The 22256-nt window shown below is 39.8% G+C and overlaps 3 protein-coding genes and 1 long non-coding RNA gene across 4 annotated transcripts in view; 2 read left to right on the top strand and 2 right to left on the bottom strand.

Moving 5' to 3' along the window:
• Positions 1–1042: 1042 nt before the first annotated feature.
• LOC148066951 (syntaxin-11-like) lies at positions 1043–12037 on the bottom strand. Its single transcript, XM_087806160.1, has 2 exons — positions 11935–12037; positions 1043–1896 (listed from the first exon to the last, which is right to left on the bottom strand). Exon 2 carries the CDS (start codon positions 1889–1891, stop codon positions 1043–1045), a length of 849 nt encoding a protein of 282 aa, XP_087662286.1. The 5' UTR covers positions 1892–1896; positions 11935–12037.
• Positions 12038–12349: 312 nt separating this feature from the next.
• LOC148066950 (uncharacterized) lies at positions 12350–13913 on the top strand. Its single transcript, XR_015713228.1, has 3 exons — positions 12350–13542; positions 13660–13690; positions 13886–13913. It is a non-coding gene; the product is annotated as an uncharacterized LOC148066950 (long non-coding RNA).
• A 365-nt stretch (positions 13914–14278) lies between these two features.
• Positions 14279–16503, bottom strand: stx11b.1 (syntaxin 11b, tandem duplicate 1). The gene is made up of 2 exons (XM_087806017.1): positions 16350–16503; positions 14279–15851 (listed from the first exon to the last, which is right to left on the bottom strand). Exon 2 carries the CDS (start codon positions 15842–15844, stop codon positions 14948–14950), a length of 897 nt encoding a protein of 298 aa, XP_087662143.1. The 5' UTR covers positions 15845–15851; positions 16350–16503; the 3' UTR covers positions 14279–14947.
• Positions 16504–17360: 857 nt separating this feature from the next.
• mthfd1l (methylenetetrahydrofolate dehydrogenase (NADP+ dependent) 1 like) overlaps positions 17361–22256 on the top strand; it is a 45559-nt gene continuing 40663 nt past the window's right edge. The window contains exons 1-4 of the mRNA XM_087805314.1: positions 17361–17798; positions 21840–21924; positions 22009–22059; positions 22179–22232. Coding sequence (XP_087661440.1) covers positions 17458–17798; positions 21840–21924; positions 22009–22059; positions 22179–22232 — 531 coding nt within the window. The 5' untranslated portion in view covers positions 17361–17457. The remainder of the gene's footprint in view (positions 17799–21839; positions 21925–22008; positions 22060–22178; positions 22233–22256) is intronic.

The following is a 22256-nucleotide window of genomic DNA, read 5'->3' as shown; positions in this document are numbered from 1 at the left end:
TTCGGATCCAATGGTTCGGATCCAATGGTTCGGATCCAATGGTTCGGATCCAATGGTTCGGATCCAATGGTTCGGATCCAATGGTTCGGATCCAATGGTTTCGATCCAATGGTTCGGATCCAATGGTTCGGATCCAATGGTTCGGATCCAATGGTTCGGATCCAATGGTTTCGATCCAATGGTTGGATCCAATGTTTTGATCCAATGTTTTGATTCAATGGTTTGATCCAATGGTTCCATCCAATGGTTCCATCCAAACCATTGGATCAAACCATTGAATCAAACCATTGAATCCAATGGTTCGATCCAATGGTTCGATCCAATGGTTCGATCCAATGGTTCGGATCCAATGGTTCGGATCCAATGGTTTCGATCCAATGGTTCGGATCCAATGGTTCGGATCCAATGGTTTCGATCCAATGGTTTCGATCCAATGGTTCCATCCAATGGTTTCGATCCAATGGTTCCATCCAATGGTTCCATCCAATGGTTCCATCCAATGGTCCAGATCCAATGGTTCGATCCAATGGTTCGATCCAATGGTTCGGATCCAATGGTTCGGATCCAATGGTTCGGATCCAATGGTTCGATCCAATGGTTCGATCCAATGGTTTGGATCCAATGGTTTGGATCCAATGGTTTGGATCCAATGGTTCGGATCCAATGGTCCGATCCAATGGTTCGATCCAATGGTTCCGATCCAATGGTTCGATCCAATGGTTCGATCCAATGGTTCCGATCCAATGGTTCGATCCAATGGTTCGATCCAATGGTCCGATCCAATGGTTCGATCCAATGGTCCGATCCAATGGTTCGATCCAATGGTCCGATCCAATGGTCCGATCCAATGGTTCGATCCAATGGTTTGATCCAATCTCACCACAATGAGCTGCAAATACAACATACATGTGTTTATCTGAAGATATTTATCGATGGAAATGAATAAAATACACTTTATTTGCGACAAGTGTACAGTTTGATTCCAGGATCCAAACACTGAGCAGAGAAAACAGCTAAAAACAAACATAATAAAGACTAACGTTCATCTCCAGCAGGGCCAGCAGGGGCAGAAATGTTGAAAAGGGTTTTTCCGTTTGTATTTGACGGCCTTCTTCACGTGAGCGTTGGACCTCTGGACGTGTTCTCGAGCGTCACAGACGTGAGCCTGGATGCTGTCCACCACGCTGCCCTGCTCCTCCACCAGCGCCGCCATCTGCAGGAACAGGTCCTGCATCTCCTTCAGCCGGGCCTCCACCAGCACCAGCTCCCGGTGTCGACCCTGGATCTCCTTCAGGGCCCAGCGAGAGGAGCGTCCGCCCTGCAGGCTCTGGAACATCTCGCCCCAGCCCTCGCCGCCTCGCTCCACCATCCGGTCCAGCGCGTCGCCGCTGATGCTGGCGTCCAGGATGGAGGCCTGCCTCTGGATGCGCTCGCGACAGGTCATCTTCTGCATCTCCTCGGCCAGGTGGTAGTCCATCATAGCGGCGTGGAAAGCGCGTGCGAGCGCCTCGTGCTGCGCTCGAGCGACGCGGCTGACGGCGGCGTCGGACCCTTCGCTCGCCTCCAGGCGGCGTCCCTCGGCGCCCAGGGCCCGCAGACGAGCGTGCACGGCTCTGCCGAGCGCCTGGACGCTCCTGGCCGTGGCGTCCGAGTCCTTCTTCAGCAGCGACAGGCGGCGCACCGACGCGCCGAAGCGCTCGTTCTGGAGCTTCAGCTGCTCGACCTTCAGGGTGAGCTGGTGGACGTCCCTGCGGATGGACTGGGCTTCTTGGAGGACGAGGCTCAGAGCGGACGAGTCCTCGGACACGACGGCCTCGTGACCCTCATCATCTTCATCTTCAGGTGACAGGCCTTCACGGATCACCTGGAGCTTGTCCAGGACGTCACGCATCCCTACTGAACGACACAAACATCTCAGACGATCAGCTTCATTTCTACGAGTCAACGAGGAAGACGACGTGATCTTCAGAACAACGACATGAACGTCTCTGTGTAGACCAAACATACTTCTCTTAGTATACTAGAAGTTAGTATCATCAGGATAGTGTACGTACAAACTAGTAACTAATCCTCCACAGATAGTATGTCTCAAATCACATACTTCTCTTAGTATACTAGAAGTTAGTATGCATCAGGATAGTGTACGTACTAACTAGTAACTAATCCTCCACAGATAGTATGTCTCAAACATACTTCTCTTAGTATACTAGAAGTTAGTATGCATCAGGATAGTGTACGTACTAACAAGTAACTAATCCTCCACAGATAGTATGTCTCAAACATACTTCTCTTAGTATACTAGAAGTTAGTATGCATCAGGATAGTGTACGTACTAACTAGTAACTAATCCTCCACTGATAGTATGTCTCAAACATACTTCTCTTAGTATACTAGAAGTTAGTATGCATCAGGATAGTGTACGTACTAACTAGTAACTAATCCTCCACAGATAGTATGTCTCAAATCACATACTTCTCTTAGTATACTAGAAGTTAGTATCATCAGGATAGTGTACGTACTAACTAGTAACTAATCCTCCACAGATAGTATGTCTCAAACATACTTCTCTTAGTATACTAGAAGTTAGTATCATCAGGATAGTGTACCTACTAACTAGTAACTAATCCTCCACAGATAGTATGTCTCAAATCACATACTTCTCTTAGTATACTAGAAGTTAGTATCATCAGGATAGTGTACGTACTAATTAGTAACTAATCCTCCACAGATAGTATGTCTCAAACATACTTCTCTTAGTATACTAGAAGTTAGTATGCATCAGGATAGTGTACGTACTAACTAGTAACTAATCCTCCACTGATAGTATGTCTCAAACATACTTCTCTTAGTATACTAGAAGTTAGTATCATCAGGATAGTGTACGTACTAACTAGTAACTAATCCTCCACAGATAGTATGTCTCAAATCACATACTTCTCTTAGTATACTAGAAGTTAGTATCATCAGGATAGTGTACGTACTAACTAGTAACTAATCCTCCACAGATAGTATGTCTCAAACATACTTCTCTTAGTATACTAGAAGTTAGTATGCATCAGGATAGTGTACGTACTAACTAGTAACTAATCCTCCACAGATAGTATGTCTCAAATCACATACTTCTCTTAGTATACTAGAAGTTAGTATCATCAGGATAGTGTACGTACTAACTAGTAACTAATCCTCCACAGATAGTATGTCTCAAATCACATACTTCCCTTAGTATACTAGAAGTTAGTATGCATCAGGATAGTGTACGTACTAACTAGTAACTAATCCTCCACAGATAGTATGTCTCAAACATACTTCTCTTAGTATACTAGAAGTTAGTATGCATCAGGATAGTGTCCGTACTAACTAGTAACTAATCCTACACAGATAGTATGTCTCAAACATACTTCTCTTAGTATACTAGAAGTTAGTATCATCAGGATAGTGTACGTACTAACTAGTAACTAATCCTCCACAGATAGTATGTCTCAAACATACTTCTCTTAGTATACTAGAAGTTAGTATGCATCAGGATAGTGTACGTACTAACTAGTAACTAATCCTCCACAGATAGTATGTCTCAAATCACATACTTCTCTTAGTATACTAGAAGTTAGTATGCATCAGGATAGTGTACGTACTAACTAGTAACTAATCCTCCACAGATAGTATGTCTCAAACATACTTCTCTTAGTATACTAGAAGTTAGTATCATCAGGATAGTGTACGTACTAACTAGTAACTAATCCTCCACAGATAGTATGTCTCAAACATACTTCTCTTAGTATACTAGAAGTTAGTATCATCAGGATAGTGTACGTACTAACTAGTAACTAATCCTTCACAGATAGTATGTCTCAAACATACTTCTCTTAGTATACTAGAAGTTAGTATCATCAGGATAGTGCACGTACTAACTAGTAACTAATCCTCCACAGATAGTATGTCTCAAATCACATACTTCTCTTAGTATACTAGAAGTTAGTATTATAAGGATAGTGCACGTACTAACTAGTAACTAATCCTCCACAGACAGTATGTCTCAAATCACATCCTTCTCTTAGTATACTAGAAGTTAGTATGCATCAGGATAGTGTATGTACTAACTAGTAACTAATCCTCCACAGATAGTATGTCTCAAATCACATACTTCTCTTAGTATACTAGAAGTTAGTATGCATCAGGATAGTGTACGTACTAACTAGTAACTAATCCTCCACAGATAGTATGTCTCAAACATACTTCTCTTAGTATACTAGAAGTTAGTATGCATCAGGATAGTGTACGTACTAACAAGTAACTAATCCTCCACAGATAGTATGTCTCAAACATACTTCTCTTAGTATACTAGAAGTTAGTATGCATCAGGATAGTGTACGTACTAACTAGTAACTAATCCTCCACTGATAGTATGTCTCAAATCACATACTTCTCTTAGTATACTAGAAGTTAGTATCATCAGGATAGTGTACGTACTAACTAGTAACTAATCCTCCACAGATAGTATGTCTCAAACATACTTCTCTTAGTATACTAGAAGTTAGTATGCATCAGGATAGTGTCCGTACTAACTAGTAACTAATCCTACACAGATAGTATGTCTCAAATCACATACTTCTCTTAGTATACTAGAAGTTAGTATCATAAGGATAGTGCACGTACTAACTAGTAACTAATCCTCCACAGACAGTATGTCTCAAATCACATCCTTCTCTTAGTATACTAGAAGTTAGTATGCATCAGGATAGTGTATGTACTAACTAGTAACTAATCCTCCACAGATAGTATGTCTCAAATCACATACTTCTCTTAGTATACTAGAAGTTAGTATCATCAGGATAGTGTACGTACTAACTAGTAACTAATCCTCCACAGACAGTATGTCTCAAATCACATCCTTCTCTTAGTATACTAGAAGTTAGTATGCATCAGGATAGTGTACGTACTAACTAGTAACTAATCCTCCACAGATAGTATGTCTCAAATCACATACTTCTCTTAGTATACTAGAAGTTAGTATGCATCAGGATAGTGTACGTACTAACTAGTAACTAATCCTCCACAGATAGTATGTCTCAAATCACATACTTCTCTTAGTATACTAGAAGTTAGTATGCATCAGAATAGTGTACGTACTAACTAGTAAGTAATCCTCCACAGATAGTATGTCTCAAATCACATACTTCTCTTAGTATACTAGAAGTTAGTATGCATCAGGATAGTGTATGTACTAACTAGTAACTAATCCTCCACAGATAGTATGTCTCAAATCAAACTCTGCTGCTACACACTAACAGGAAATGACGCAACAGCTTCTTCTTCTACTACTATTTAACGATGGTTTCAACCAGCTGTAGGAACACTAGCGCCACCTGCTGGCAGCACATTTTGCAAGTTTGGAAAAAGAAATAAAGAAAAAATATGAGAATCTAAATATTCGTGAGATATTTAAGCTGGTATCAGCACTGAAGACGTGTTTATCCTTCCTAATTAGTTACTAGTTAGTACGTACACTATCCTGATGCATACTAACTTCTAGTATACTAAGAGAAGTATGTGATTTGAGACATACTATCTGTGGAGGATTAGTTACTAGTTTGTACGTACACTATCCTGATGCATACTAACTTCTAGTATACTAAGAGAAGTATGTTTGAGACATACTATCTGTGGAGGATTAGTTACTAGTTAGTACGTACACTATCCTGATGATACTAACTTCTAGTATACTAAGAGAAGTATGTTTGAGACAAACTATCTGTGGAGGATTAGTTACTAGTTAGTACGTACACTATCCTGATGCATACTAACTTCTAGTATACTAAGAGAAGTATGTGATTTGAGACATACTATCTGTGGAGGATTAGTTACTAGTTTGTACGTACACTATCCTGATGCATACTAACTTCTAGTATACTAAGAGAAGTATGTTTGAGACATACTATCTGTGGAGGATTAGTTACTAGTTTGTACGTACACTATCCTGATGCATACTAACTTCTAGTATACCAAGAGAAGTATGTGATTTGAGACATACTATCTGTGGAGGATTAGTTACTAGTTAGTACGTACACTATCCTGATGATACTAACTTCTAGTATACTAAGAGAAGTATGTTTGAGACATACTATCTGTGTAGGATTAGTTACTAGTTAGTACGGACACTATCCTGATGCATACTAACTTCTAGTATACTAAGAGAAGTATGTTTGAGACATACTATCTGTGGAGGATTAGTTACTAGTTAGTACGTACACTATCCTGATGCAAACTAACTTCTAGTATACTAAGAGAAGTATGTGATTTGAGACATACTATCTGTGGAGGATTAGTTACTAGTTAGTACGTACCCTATCCTGATGCATACTAACTTCTAGTATACTAAGAGAAGTATGTTTGAGACATACTATCTGTGGAGGATTAGTTACTAGTTAGTACGTACACTATCTTGATGCATACTTACTTCTAGTATACTAAGAGAAGTATGTTTGAGACATACTATCTGTGGAGGATTAGTTACTAGTTAGTACGTACACTATCCTGATGCATACTAACTTCTAGTATACTAAGAGAAGTATGTGATTTGAGACATACTATCTGTGGAGGATTAGTTACTAGTTAGTATGTACACTATCCTGATGATACTAACTTCTAGTATACTAAGAGAAGTATGTGATTTGAGACGTACTATCTGTGGAGGATTAGTTACTAGTTAGTACATACACTATCCTGATGCATACTAACTTCTAGTATACTAAGAGAAGTACGTGATTTGAGACATACTATCTGTGGAGGATTAGTTACTAGTTAGTACGTACACTATCCTGATGATACTAACTTCTAGTATACTAAGAGAAGTATGTGATTTGAGACATACTATCTGTGGAGGATTAGTTACTAGTTAGTACGTACACTATCCTGATGCATACTAACTTCTAGTATACTAAGAGAAGTATGTGATTTGAGACATACAAACCTTAGGAGGATTAGTTACTAGTTAGTACGTACACTATCCTGATGCATACTAACTTCTAGTATACTAAGAGAAGTATGTTTGAGACATACTATCTGTGGAGGATTAGTTACTAGTTAGTACGTACACTATCCTGATGCATACTAACTTCTAGTATACTAAGAGAAGTATGTTTGAGACATACTATCTGTGGAGGATTAGTTACTAGTTAGTACGTACACTATCCTGATGCATACTTACTTCTAGTATACTAAGAGAAGTATGTTTGAGACATACTATCTGTGGAGGATTAGTTACTAGTTAGTACGTACACTATCCTGATGATACTAACTTCTAGTATACTAAGAGAAGTATGTTTGAGACAAACTATCTGTGGAGGATTAGTTACTAGTTAGTACGTGCACTATCCTTATGATACTAACTTCTAGTATACTAAGAGAAGTATGTGATTTGAGACATACTATCTGTGTAGGATTAGTTACTAGTTAGTACGTACACTATCCTGATGCATACTAACTTCTAGTATACTAAGAGAAGTATGTGATTTGAGACATACTATCTGTGGAGGATTAGTTACTAGTTTGTACGTACACTATCCTGATGCATACTAACTTCTAGTATACTAAGAGAAGTATGTTTGAGACATACTATCTGTGGAGGATTAGTTACTAGTTAGTACGTACACTATCCTGATGATACTAACTTCTAGTATACTAAGAGAAGTATGTTTGAGACAAACTATCTGTGGAGGATTAGTTACTAGTTAGTACGTACACTATCCTGATGCATACTAACTTCTAGTATACTAAGAGAAGTATGTGATTTGAGACATACTATCTGTGGAGGATTAGTTACTAGTTTGTACGTACACTATCCTGATGCATACTAACTTCTAGTATACTAAGAGAAGTATGTTTGAGACATACTATCTGTGGAGGATTAGTTACTAGTTTGTACGTACACTATCCTGATGCATACTAACTTCTAGTATACCAAGAGAAGTATGTGATTTGAGACATACTATCTGTGGAGGATTAGTTACTAGTTAGTACGTACACTATCCTGATGATACTAACTTCTAGTATACTAAGAGAAGTATGTTTGAGACGTACTATCTGTGTAGGATTAGTTACTAGTTAGTACGGACACTATCCTGATGCATACTAACTTCTAGTATACTAAGAGAAGTATGTTTGAGACATACTATCTGTGGAGGATTAGTTACTAGTTAGTACGTACACTATCCTGATGCAAACTAACTTCTAGTATACTAAGAGAAGTATGTGATTTGAGACATACTATCTGTGGAGGATTAGTTACTAGTTAGTACGTACCCTATCCTGATGCATACTAACTTCTAGTATACTAAGAGAAGTATGTGATTTGAGACATACTATCTGTGGAGGATTAGTTACTAGTTAGTACGTACACTATCCTGATGCATACTAACTTCTAGTATACTAAGAGAAGTATGTTTGAGACATACTATCTGTGGAGGATTAGTTACTAGTTAGTACGTACACTATCCTGATGATACTAACTTCTAGTATACTAAGAGAAGTATGTGATTTGAGACATACTATCTGTGGAGGATTAGTTACTAGTTAGTACGTACACTATCCTGATGCATACTAACTTCTAGTATACTAAGAGAAGTATGTTTGAGACATACTATCTGTGGAGGATTAGTTACTAGTTAGTACGTACACTATCTTGATGCATACTTACTTCTAGTATACTAAGAGAAGTATGTTTGAGACATACTATCTGTGGAGGATTAGTTACTAGTTAGTACGTACACTATCCTGATGCATACTAACTTCTAGTATACTAAGAGAAGTATGTTTGAGACATACTATCTGTGGAGGATTAGTTACTAGTTAGTACGTACACTATCCTGATGCATACTAACTTCTAGTATACTAAGAGAAGTATGTGATTTGAGACATACTATCTGTGGAGGATTAGTTACTAGTTAGTATGTACACTATCCTGATGATACTAACTTCTAGTATACTAAGAGAAGTATGTGATTTGAGACGTACTATCTGTGGAGGATTAGTTACTAGTTAGTACGTACACTATCCTGATGCATACTAACTTCTAGTATACTAAGAGAAGTACGTGATTTGAGACATACTATCTGTGGAGGATTAGTTACTAGTTAGTACGTACACTATCCTGATGATACTAACTTCTAGTATACTAAGAGAAGTATGTGATTTGAGACATACTATCTGTGGAGGATTAGTTACTAGTTAGTACGTACACTATCCTGATGCATACTAACTTCTAGTATACTAAGAGAAGTATGTGATTTGAGACATACAAACCTTAGGAGGATTAGTTACTAGTTAGTACGTACACTATCCTGATGCATACTAACTTCTAGTATACTAAGAGAAGTATGTTTGAGACATACTATCTGTGGAGGATTAGTTACTAGTTAGTACGTACACTATCCTGATGCATACTAACTTCTAGTATACTAAGAGAAGTATGTTTGAGACATACTATCTGTGGAGGATTAGTTACTAGTTAGTACGTACACTATCCTGATGCATACTTACTTCTAGTATACTAAGAGAAGTATGTTTGAGACATACTATCTGTGGAGGATTAGTTACTAGTTAGTACGTACACTATCCTGATGATACTAACTTCTAGTATACTAAGAGAAGTATGTTTGAGACAAACTATCTGTGGAGGATTAGTTACTAGTTAGTACGTACACTATCCTGATGCAAACTAACTTCTAGTATACTAAGAGAAGTATGTGATTTGAGACATACTATCTGTGGAGGATTAGTTACTAGTTAGTACGTACACTATCCTGATGCATACTAACTTCTAGTATACTAAGAGAAGTATGTGATTTGAGACATACTATCTGTGGAGGATTAGTTACTAGTTAGTACGTACACTATCCTGATGCATACTAACTTCTAGTATACTAAGAGAAGTATGTTTGAGACATACTATCTGTGGAGGATTAGTTACTAGTTAGTACGTACACTATCCTGATGCATACTAACTTCTAGTATACTAAGAGAAGTATGTTTGAGACATACTATCTGTGGAGGATTAGTTACTAGTTAGTACGTACACTATCCTGATGCATACTTACTTCTAGTATACTAAGAGAAGTATGTTTGAGACATACTATCTGTGGAGGATTAGTTACTAGTTAGTACGTACACTATCCTGATGCATACTAACTTCTAGTATACTAAGAGAAGTATGTGATTTGAGACATACTATCTGTGGAGGATTAGTTACTAGTTAGTATGTACACTATCCTGATGATACTAACTTCTAGTATACTAAGAGAAGTATGTGATTTGAGACATACTATCTGTGGAGGATTAGTTACTAGTTAGTACGTACACTATCCTGATGCATACTAACTTCTAGTATACTAAGAGAAGTATGTGATTTGAGACATACTATCTGTGGAGGATTAGTTACTAGTTAGTACGTACACTATCCTGATGATACTAACTTCTAGTATACTAAGAGAAGTATGTTTGAGACATACTATCTGTGGAGGATTAGTTACTAGTTAGTACGTACACTATCCTGATGCATACTAACTTCTAGTATACTAAGAGAAGTATGTGATTTGAGACATACAAACCTTAGGAGGATTAGTTACTAGTTAGTACGTACACTATCCTGATGCATACTAACTTCTAGTATACTAAGAGAAGTATGTTTGAGACATACTATCTGTGGAGGATTAGTTACTAGTTAGTACGTACACTATCCTGATGCATACTAACTTCTAGTATACTAAGAGAAGTATGTTTGAGACATACTATCTGTGGAGGATTAGTTACTAGTTAGTACGTACACTATCCTGATGCATACTTACTTCTAGTATACTAAGAGAAGTATGTTTGAGACATACTATCTGTGGAGGATTAGTTACTAGTTAGTACGTACACTATCCTGATGCATACTAACTTCTAGTATACTAAGAGAAGTATGTGATTTGAGACATACTATCTGTGGAGGATTAGTTACTAGTTAGTATGTACACTATCCTGATGATACTAACTTCTAGTATACTAAGAGAAGTATGTGATTTGAGACATACTATCTGTGGAGGATTAGTTACTAGTTAGTACGTACACTATCCTGATGCATACTAACTTCTATTATACTAAGAGAAGTATGTGATTTGAGACATACTATCTGTGGAGGATTAGTTACTAGTTAGTACGTACACTATCCTGATGATACTAACTTCTAGTATACTAAGAGAAGTATGTGATTTGAGACGTACTATCTGTGGAGGATTAGTTACTAGTTAGTACGTACACTATCCTGATGCATACTTACTTCTAGTATACTAAGAGAAGTATGTTTGAGACATACTATCTGTGGAGGATTAGTTACTAGTTAGTACGTACACTATCCTGATGCATACTAACTTCTAGTATACTAAGAGAAGTATGTGATTTGAGACATACTATCTGTGGAGGATTAGTTACTAGTTAGTATGTACACTATCCTGATGATACTAACTTCTAGTATACTAAGAGAAGTATGTGATTTGAGACATACTATCTGTGGAGGATTAGTTACTAGTTGCTGAAAATACACCTGTACGTATATATATATATATATATATTATATATATATGACGTAACTTCCGTTTATAACGTCACTAAGATGGAGTCGTTTAGTGTAGAAAGTGTCCATCGATCTATACTCAGTTTTGTGTGTGTTTTAGTAACAATCTAGTGTGTATAAAGCACTACATTTACATACTAAGAATTGAGACGCACTTACGCACTAAAAATACTAACTTTGAGTACACAAGTATGTGATTTAACACACAGCACTAGATTTCTACTGACAGTAACACACATGTACTATTTTCACACAAACTTTAAGGAACATTAATCATTAAAATGATCTGAACGTCAGTGAGTTAAGGTAAGGTAACGTTAAGTTAATCTTACCTTCTCAAGTTGTTCCTCAACAGCAGTGAAGTCTTCGCTCCTCTCGCGGCATCTTCTGACGACACCCTCAGCAGGTCCGGCCCACAAGACTCACTTCCTTGAAGAACATTGTTGTGTCGGGGTCACGACCCCTGGACTGACGAGTTGCTCAACAAAAGAAGGGCAGGTGTTACTCATCAGACGATCAGGTGTGGTCATGTGACCATACTATGAGGAGGCGAGAACAACTAGTTAGTGTTACCGGGTTAAGACGACCGGATGTAGAACTCTAGTAGTGAATCAAAAGGGGGTCGTTGACCTTTGCTCTTATTTTGAAGGATGATGTTTGAGCAGGAGAGCGCCTCCTACTGACGTACATCAGAACTACATGTAGATATTACACACAAAAAATCACTTTCTTTATCACACATTTGAAATAAAGTTACTTTTTATTGATTCATTTGTCATTATAATCATTATTATTAAGTATTTCCATCGTCTTCAGTCCTGGTATCTGCTGGTTTAACTAACTTCTTACAAGATCAGACTCGGATCAAACTTATGTTCCTTCGATTGTTTATGACCAGAGTTTAATAAAAAACAAAGAAAGAAATAGAAGCGACAATAACAATCATTTAAAACAGGAAAATAAACCAACAGAATCCACACGACAATATAAATAGATTTAATGGAGGTTTTTTTCTGGGACATATTTGAATAAAGACGTGATACATTGAGTCGATACGAGATGTTCTCCAGGTTCTATGAGTCAATACGAGATGTTCTCCAGGTTCTATGAGTCGATACGAGATGTTCTCCAGGTTCTATGATTCAATACGAGATGTTCTCCAGGTTCTATGAGTCAATACGAGATGTTCTCCAGGTTCTATGAGTCGATACGAGATGTTCTCCAGGTTCTATGATTCAATACAAGATGTTCTCCAGGTTCTATGAGTCAATACGAGATGTTCTCCAGGTTCTATGATACATTGAGTCAATACAAGATGTTCTCCAGGTTCTATGAGTCAATACAAGATGTTCTCCAGGTTCTATGAGTCAATACAAGATGTTCTCCAGGTTCTATGAGTCAATAAAAGATGTTCTCCAGGTTCTATGATTCAATATAAGATGTTCTCCAGGTTCTATGATTCAATACAAGATGTTCTCCAGGTTCTATGAGTCAATACAAGATGTTCTCTAGGTTCTATGAGTCAATACAAGATGTTCTCCAGGTTCTATGAGTCAATACAAGATGTTCTCCAGGTTCTATGATTCAATGAGTCAATACAAGATGTTATCCAGGTTCTATGATTCAATACAAGATGTTCTCCAGGTTCTATGAGTCAATACAAGATGTTCTCCAGGTTCTATGATACATTGAGTCAATACGAGATGTTCTCCAGGTTCTATGATTCATTGAGTCAATACAAGATGTTCTCCAGGTTCTATGATTCTTTGAGTCAATACAAGATGTTCTCCAGGTTCTATGATTCAATGAGTCAATACAAGATGTTCTCCAGGTTCTATGATTCATTGAGTCAATACAAGATGTTCTCCAGGTTCTATGATTCAATGAGTCAATACAAGATGTTCTCCAGGTTCTATGAGTCAATACAAGATGTTCTCCAGGTTCTATGATTCAATGAGTCAATACAAGATGTTCTCCAGGTTCTATGATTCATTGAGTCAATACAAGATGTTCTCCAGGTTCTATGATACATTGAGTCAATACAAGATGTTCTCCAGGTTCTATGATTCAATACAAGATGTTCTCCAGGTTCTATGATTCATTGAGTCAATACAAGATGTTCTCCAGGTTCTATGATTCAATGAGTCAATACAAGATGTTCTCCAGGTTCTATGATTCATTGAGTCAATACAAGATGTTCTCCAGGTTCTATGATACATTGAGTCAATAGAAGATGTTCTCCAGGTTCTATGATTCATTGAGTCAATACAAGATGTTCTCCAGGTTCTATGATTCAATACAAGATGTTCTCCAGGTTCTATGATTCTTTGAGTCAATACAAGATGTTCTCCAGGTTCTATGATTCAATGAGTCAATACAAGATGTTCTCCAGGTTCTATGATTCAATACAAGATGTTCTCCAGGTTCTATGATACATTGAGTCAATACAAGATGTTCTCTAGGTTCTATGATTCAATGAGTCAATACAAGATGTTCTCCAGGTTCTATGATTCATTGAGTCAATACAAGATGTTCTCCAGGTTCTATGATACATTGAGTCAATACAAGATGTTCTCCAGGTTCTATGATTCAATACAAGATGTTCTCCAGGTTTTATGATTCTTTGAGTCAATACAAGATGTTCTCTAGGTTCTATGATTCATTGAGTCAATACAAGATGTTCTCCAGGTTCTATGATTCATTGAGTCAATACAAGATGTTCTCTAGGTTCTATGATTCATTGAGTCAATACAAGATGTTCTCCAGGTTCTATGATTCATTGAGTCAATACAAGATGTTCTCCAGGTTCTATGATTCATTGAGTCAATACAAGATGTTCTCTAGGTTCTATGATTCAATACAAGATGTTCTCCAGGTTCTATGATACATTGAGTCAATACAAGATGTTCTCCAGGTTCTATGATTCATTGAGTCAATACAAGATGTTCTCCAGGTTCTATGATTCATTGAGTCAATACAAGATGTTCTCCAGGTTCTATGATACATTGAGTCAATACAAGATGTTCTCCAGGTTCTATGATACATTGAGTCAATACAAGATGTTCTCCAGGTTCTATGATTCATTGAGTCAATACAAGATGTTCTCCAGGTTCTATGATACATTGAGTCAATACAAGATGTTCTCCAGGTTCTATGATACATTGAGTCAATACAAGATGTTCTCCAGGTTCTATGATTCATTGAGTCAATACAAGATGTTCTCCAGGTTCTATGTTTCAATGAGTCAATACAAGATGTTCTCCACGTTCTATGATTCATTGAGTCAATACAAGATGTTCTCTAGGTTCTATGATAACGTGATACAAGATGAAACCTCGTGTAGATTCATTTGTAGCAGGGGAAGCAGCTACAGAACATCTTCTTGAACGGGTTGTTCTTGTCGTGGCGTTTGGCTCGGCTCAGTTTGACCAGAGCCTCCTGGATGCCCTCGTCAGTCTTCTGAACGTTGGTCTGGATGGCGTTCAACATGGGGCCCTGCTCCTCCACCAGGAGAGCGATGTCCAGGAAGATCTCGTGGACCCCCTTGATCCGAGTCTCCAGGTCCAGCAGCTCCTGGTGGCGCTTCTCGATCTGCGTGAGGGCCGAGCGGGCGGTTTTGGACTCGGCCACGAAGTTGTCGCTGAAGACGTTCCACTGGCCGCTCTCGATCATCTCCTCCACCTCCTGCCCGCTCACGTCGCGGCCCACGATCTCCATCTGCCTCTGGATCTGACCCTTGCAGTTCTGCCGGTGGGTCATCTCGGCGTCGTTGTAGTCGAACATGGCGTCGCGGAAGCCGTTACTCACGCAGGCGTACTGGGTCCTGGCGATCCTGGTCACCGCCGAGTTGGAGCCGTGGATCTCCTCCAGCTTGTGGGCGGCGTCGTCCATGTGCTTCAGGTGCGCCAGCACACCTTCGGCCCGACCCTTGATGTCCGCCCCGATGGCGTTGGAGTCCCGCTTGATCATGCTCATGGTGAACGTGCCCGTGTGGATCCGGGAGTTCTGCTCCCTCAGGCTCTTGACGTCCAGGCGGATCCTCTGGATGTCCTTGTGGATGTCCTGGGACTGGCCGAAGACCTGGTCCAGAGCCGGGCTGTTGTCGAACACCACCGCCTCGTGAGGGAGCTCGTCCTCCTGGTCCACGTTGCTGAGCGAGTCGGACGTGCTGGACTCGGCGTAGTCCATCTGCTCCACGTGCCCGCTGGAGACCTCCTGCATGTGGCTCAGTCGGTCCCTCATGGTGGTGCTGGTGGAGAGAAGAAGATCTTAGCCCTGACGCTCCTCTGTCCACATACTTTCCTCCTCAGTGTGTCACAGGCGTTTGTTCTGGTCCGACAGGTTGGACCGAGGAGGTGCTGCTCCTCACCCAACGAGTTTCTACAACTTACGACTTAACGACTTGGATCTAAATAGAACCAGATCTAGATCTCAGAGAACCTTCAGGTCGACGTGAGTCTCTCGGTTTCAGACCCTGATTGAGTCTCGTCACGTACAGACTTGAGAAGATAAGTCTGTTGACGATCATCTTGAGTGTTTCACGTTCTTATGTTCCCACATTCTTATGTTCCCACACCAGGACACACCTGAGGATCAATAAACTTCTACCTAAACTAACCTTAACTCGATTCATCTACGTCGAGGTTAAAGAACCGTGTCCTCAAGAAAAAAAAAGGGTTCTTCAGACTCGCCTATACAGGACCACACCTGAAGCACAAGGTCATAAATCACAGATCAAGTCTCTCACCTGTTGTGACGAAGATACCTGTCGATCGGAGCTGGTATCACATCCTCCTGTGGTCACCTGAGGACGAACACTGACCCTGGATCAGAACATTCGCCGGGACCGAAGTCTTGAACCAGGAGCTCGTGATGATGCGAGTCAGGAATGAAGTCTGGTCGGGTTGACGCTGTGACGTCACACCTCGCGGCAGGTCTGGACGTTGACGTCATTACCGTATGTTCACGAGAGACTCGCAGCAGAATTTTTTTTATTATCGTTTCAGAAGAAACTCTTGACGCGTTCTTCAGTGAGCCGGCAGTGACGTCACACACGTGGACGCCCCTGAACCCCCCGAACTGAGTGAAACCCAAACAAGATAGTATTGATCACTTCTTTCCTACTTTCTATGGAGATTTAAGAAACACTGTATTCCAGGTACTACGGTTGTCTATCGTGTCCACCATCGTGAGATTTGTTAACTTATAATAACAAAATAATGTTTTTTTAATTCTTAACAGTCCAATAAATATCACTAGTTGTTCAAATACTGAAGGAGCATTTATTTTAAACAAACGGTACCTTTAATACATTTAAATCAAACGTGTATTCCTTCTTATTAACTTGTTTTATTTATAAAAGTATCACGATTAAAACTTAGCGCTATATAAATTGAGTTTAAATAGACTAAACTATTTTTTTCTAGATCATTTTATGGTCATGAGTCGCTTTAACTGCTTTTATTTAAGTTAAATCTTTATTTAACCTCATGATAAATGTACTAAGATGCGCGTTTTTTCCGCAAGAATCGTTAGCAAACTGTTTATTTATTTCAATGTTCATGGTAACAAAGTATTGTAGTTACACGATCTCTGACAGTTGAGTATTTGTTTGTAGTATTTAAGGTTAAAAAAAGTTAAATATTTGAAGTAGTTCTGTCTTCGTGGACGAGCGTGCGCGTAACCGCTGCCAGGGCTTCCTCTTGAGAATGGTGCGTTCAGGGCGATCGGGTCGCAAACCTACCGCCATGATCAAATCAACTTAGTTCGCTCGCGACTGTGTTCGTATTGTTGTGTTAATAGTTTATCAAGATCAACAGAGTTTTCTGCACCATTCTTTGTTTATCTTTCGATCGATGACGCCCAGTGTCGGGACCCTTCCTCCAAACCCTCGAGAATCCCGAGCCTCCCTGAAGGCCCGCCCATCACACGCTGAGCCTCACTTTCTTCTTCTGCTCCTCAAACTGAGGAACTTCTTCTCGAAACTCGACGCTTCTCTCTCCACCATGAAGTTGTCCGTGATACGCAGGGCTTGTGGAAACCTTCGGAACCACGCGCTGAGTCACGGGAACCGGGCCAGCGTGTGGCGCAGATGCCCGGCGGTGGATCCGCGCGTCGAGGGCCGAGCAGCGAGCGGCGCCGCCGGCAGCGTCAGCAGGAAGTTCTCCGGAGAAGATCAGGTCCTCAGCCTGCTGCGGTAAACCTCACCGGAACATCTGACGAGACGCACTTATGCTCGACCTGCTTCTGGCGAACTTCTTGGTTCTTGTTGTTCCACGAACTCTTCATTTAAAACATGTTTAACGAAGTTAAACGTGCTTTAAATGAGCCTCACGTGACAACATCACCAGATGATGCAACTCTGAGAAGATCTTGCTGTGATGTTGAAGAAGATCTTAATGTGATGTTGAGAAGATCTTGATGTGATGTTGAGAAGATCTTGATGTGATGTTGAGAAGATCTTAATGTGATGTTGAGAAGATCTTGATGTGATGTTAAAGAAGATCTCGCTGTGATGTTGAAGAAGATCTCACTGTGATGTTGAAGAAGATCTTGCTGTGATGTTGGAGAAGATCTTGCTGTGATGTTGAAGAAGATCTTGATGTGATGTTGAAGATCTTGCTGTGATGGTGAAGAAGATCTTGATGTGATGTTGAAGATCTTGATGTGATGTTGAAGATCTTGATGTGATGTTGAAGATCTTGATGTGATGTTGAAGAAGATCTTGCTGTGATGTTGAAGATCTTGATGTGATGTTGAAGAAGATCTTAGTGATGTTGAAGATCTTGATGTGATGTTGAAGAAGATCTTAGTGATGTTGAAGATCTTGATGTGATGTTGAAGAAGATCTTAGTGATGTTGAAGATCTTGATGTGATGTTGAAAAAGATCTTAGTGATGTTGAAGATCTTAATGTGATGTTGAAGAAGATCTTGATGTGATGTTGAGAAGATCTTGATGTGATGTTGAAGAAGATCTTGATGTGATGTTGATGAAGATCTTGATGTGATGTTGATGAAGATCTTGATGTAATGTTGAAGAAGATCTTGATGTGATGTTGAAGAAGATCTCACTGTGATGTTGGAGAAGATCTCGCTGTGATGTTGGATAAGATCTTGCTGTGATGTTGAAGAAGATCTCGCTGTGATGTTAAAGAAGATCTCGCTGTGATGTTGTGTTGTCAGCCTGCTGCGGTAAACCTCACCGGAACATCTGACGAGACGCACTTATGCTCGACCTGCTTCTGGCGAACTTCTTGGTTCTTGTTGTTCCACGAACTCTTCATTTAAAAACACGTTTAACGAAGTTAACATGTTTAAAACGAGCCTCACGTGACAACATCACCAGATGATGCAACTCTGAGAAGATCTTGCTGTGATGGTGAAGAAGATCTTGCTGTGATGGTGAAGAAGATCTTAGTGATGTTGAAGATCTTGATGTGATGTTGAAGATCTTGATGTGATGTTGAAGAAGATCTTGCTGTGATGTTGAAGATCTTGATGTGATGTTGAAGAAGATCTTAGTGATGTTGAAGATCTTGATGTGATGTTGAAGATCTTGATGTGATGTTGAAGAAGATCTTGATGTGATGTTGAAGAAGATCTTGCTGTGATGTTGAAGATCTTGATGTGATGGTGAAGAAGATCTTGATGTGATGTTGAAGATCTTGATGTGATGGTGAAGAAGATCTTGATGTGATGTTGAAGATCTTGATGTGATGTTGAAGATCTTGATGTGATGTTGAAGAAGATCTTGATGTGATGTTGAAGAAGATCTTGCTGTGATGTTGAAGATCTTGCTGTGATGGTGAAGAAGATCTTGATGTGATGTTGAAGATCTTGATGTGATGGTGGAGATCTTAATGTGATGGTGAAGAAGATCTTGCTGTGATGTTGAAGATCTTGATGTGATGTTGAGAAGATCTTGCTGTGATGTTGAAGAAGATCTTAATGTGATGTTGAGAAGATCTTGATGTGATGTTGAAGATCTTGATGTGATGTTGAAGAAGATCTTAGTGATGTTGAAGATCTTGATGTGATGTTGAAGAAGATCTTAGTGATGTAGGAGAAGATCTTGCTGTGATGTTGAAGATCTTGATGTGATGTTGAAGATCTTGATGTGATGTTGAAGATCTTGATGTGATGGTGGAGATCTTAATGTGATGGTGAAGAAGATCTTGCTGTGATGTTGAAGATCTTGATGTGATGTTGAAGAAGATCTTAGTGATGTTGAAGATCTTGATGTGATGTTGAAGAAGATCTTAGTGATGTTGAAGATCTTGATGTGATGTTGAAAAAGATCTTAGTGATGTTGAAGATCTTAATGTGATGTTGAAGAAGATCTTAGTGATGTTGAAGATCTTGATGTGATGTTGAAAAAGATCTTAGTGATGTTGAAGATCTTAATGTGATGTTGAAGAAGATCTTTATGTGATGTTGAAGAAGATCTTGATGTGATGTTGAAGAAGATCTTGATGTGATGTTGAGAAGATCTTGATGTGATGTTGAGAAGATCTTGATGTGATGTTGAAGATCTTGATGTGATGTTGAAGAAGATCTTAGTGATGTTGAAGATCTTGATGTGATGTTGAAGAAGATCTTAGTGATGTTGAAGATCTTAATGTGATGTTGAAGAAGATCTTGATGTGATTTGAAGAAGATCTTAGTGATGTAGGAGAAGATCTTGCTGTGATTTGAAGAAGATCTTAGTGATGTAGGAGAAGATCTTGCTGTGATGTTAGAGAAGATCTCGCCGTGATGTTGAAGAAGATCTCGCTGTGATGTTGAAGAAGATCTTGCTGTGATGTTGGAGAAGATCTCGCTGTGATGTTGAAGAAGATCTCGCCGTGATGTTGAAGAAGATCTCGCCGTGATGTTAGAGAAGATCTTGCCGTGATGTTAGAGAAGATCTCGCCGTGATGTTGGAGAAGATCTCGCTGTGATGTTGAAGAAGATCTCGCTGTGATGTTGGAGAAGATCTCGCTGTGATGTTGAAGAAGATCTCGCCGTGATGTTGAAGAAGATCTCGCCGTGATGTTGGAGAAGATCTCGCCGTGATGTTGGAGAAGATCTCGCCGTGATGTTGAAGAAGATCTCGCTGTGATGTTGAAGAAGATCTCGCTGTGATGGTGAAGAAGATCTCGCTGTGATGGTGGAGAAGATCTCGCTGTGATGTTAAAGAAGATCTCGCTGTGATGTTGAAGAAGATCTCGCTGTGATGGTGGAGAAGATCTCGCTGTGATGGTGGAGAAGATCTCGCTGTGATGTTAAAGAAGATCTCGCTGTGATGTTAAAGAAGATCTCGCTGTGATATTGGAGAAGATCTCGCTTTGATGTTAAAGAAGATTCGCTGTGATGTTGGAGAAGATCTCGCTGTGATGTTAAAGAAGATCTCGCTGTGATATTGGAGAAGATCTCGCTGTGATGTTAAAGAAGATTCGCTGTGATGTTGGAGAAGATCTCGCTGTGATGTTAAAGAAGATCTCGCTGTGATGTTGGAGAAGATCTCGCTGTGATGTTAAAGAAGATCTCGCTGTGATGTTAAAGAAGATCTCGCTGTGATGTTGAAGAAGATCTCGCCGTGATGTTGAAGAAGATCTCGCTGTGATGTTGAAGAAGATCTCGCTGTGATGTTAGAGAAGATCTCGCTGTGATGTTGGAGAAGATCTCGCTGTGATGTTGAAGAAGATCTCGCTGTGATGTTGGAGAAGATATCGCCGTGATGTTGAAGAGGATCTCGCCGTGATGTTGGAGAAGATCTCGCTGTGATGTTGAAGAAGATCTCGCTGTGATGTTGAAGAAGATCTTGCCGTGATGTTGAAGAAGATCTTGATGTGATGTTGAAGAAGATCTTAATGTGATGTTGAAGAAGATCTTGATGTGATGTTGAAGAAGATCTTGCAGAAGATCTCGCTGTGATGTTGAAGAAGATCTCGATCTGATGTTGAAGAAGATCTTGCAGAAGATCTCGCCATGATGTTGGAGAAGAACACGATGTCTAAAGTGTTTTCCTCTCACAGTACAATCAAACCTTTCTTGTGTACTGGAGTAATACCTGCTGCTGTACACACATATTTACAGTAAAAACACGACATGAATGGCATCAGTGTGAGGACAAGGATGCAGTTTGTGTTTGTACACTTTAAAGTATTTATTGAAAGGTTATATTTACGTGAAACACACTCAGTATAATCTCTAGTGGTTTCGTTGACTCCTTTAAAAACGCCTCGACTCCCGCAGTGACGCCGTTGACACGCCGAAGAAGTTGCTGAGCGCCCTGCAGGAATCGAACCCTCAACTTCAGCCAGTGCTGGCCATCGTTCAGGTACTGAAGCATCTTCTTCCCATCAAAAGAGCGGAAGGTTTTAAATAAAAGAACATTCTTTCACGTGTTCCTCTTGCGTTCAAGGGCGACGAGGGCGACGGCGTGCTGGAGATCACCAAGAAAATGGCCGAAAAAGTGAGTCTGTTGAGATGAACGTCTGCGTTTTTGTGTTTTTATTCTGTACTCACAACACATCCTATGGTTGTGTTGACGATAAAAAGGTTCTGATGAGTGTGTACTTGTGTCCTACACAGGTCGGTGTTAACCTCACACAGATCTGTTTATCGAAGGACTTCAACGAAGACGAGGTCAGTCACTGACGAAGTCAATTC

This window comes from Callionymus lyra, chromosome 13, assembly GCF_982586985.1.
Source record: "Callionymus lyra chromosome 13, fCalLyr1.hap1.1, whole genome shotgun sequence".
NCBI lineage: Eukaryota > Metazoa > Chordata > Actinopteri > Syngnathiformes > Callionymidae > Callionymus > Callionymus lyra.
The sequence above is the reverse complement of the archived record's forward strand: the minus strand, read 5'-3'. Positions and strand labels throughout refer to the sequence as shown.

Coding starts and splice junctions, on each gene's coding strand:
- LOC148066951 (XM_087806160.1), bottom strand. CDS start 1,891: ATGCGTGACGTCCTGGACAAGCTCCAGGTGATCCGTGAAGGCCTGTCA.
- stx11b.1 (XM_087806017.1), bottom strand. CDS start 15,844: ATGAGGGACCGACTGAGCCACATGCAGGAGGTCTCCAGCGGGCACGTG.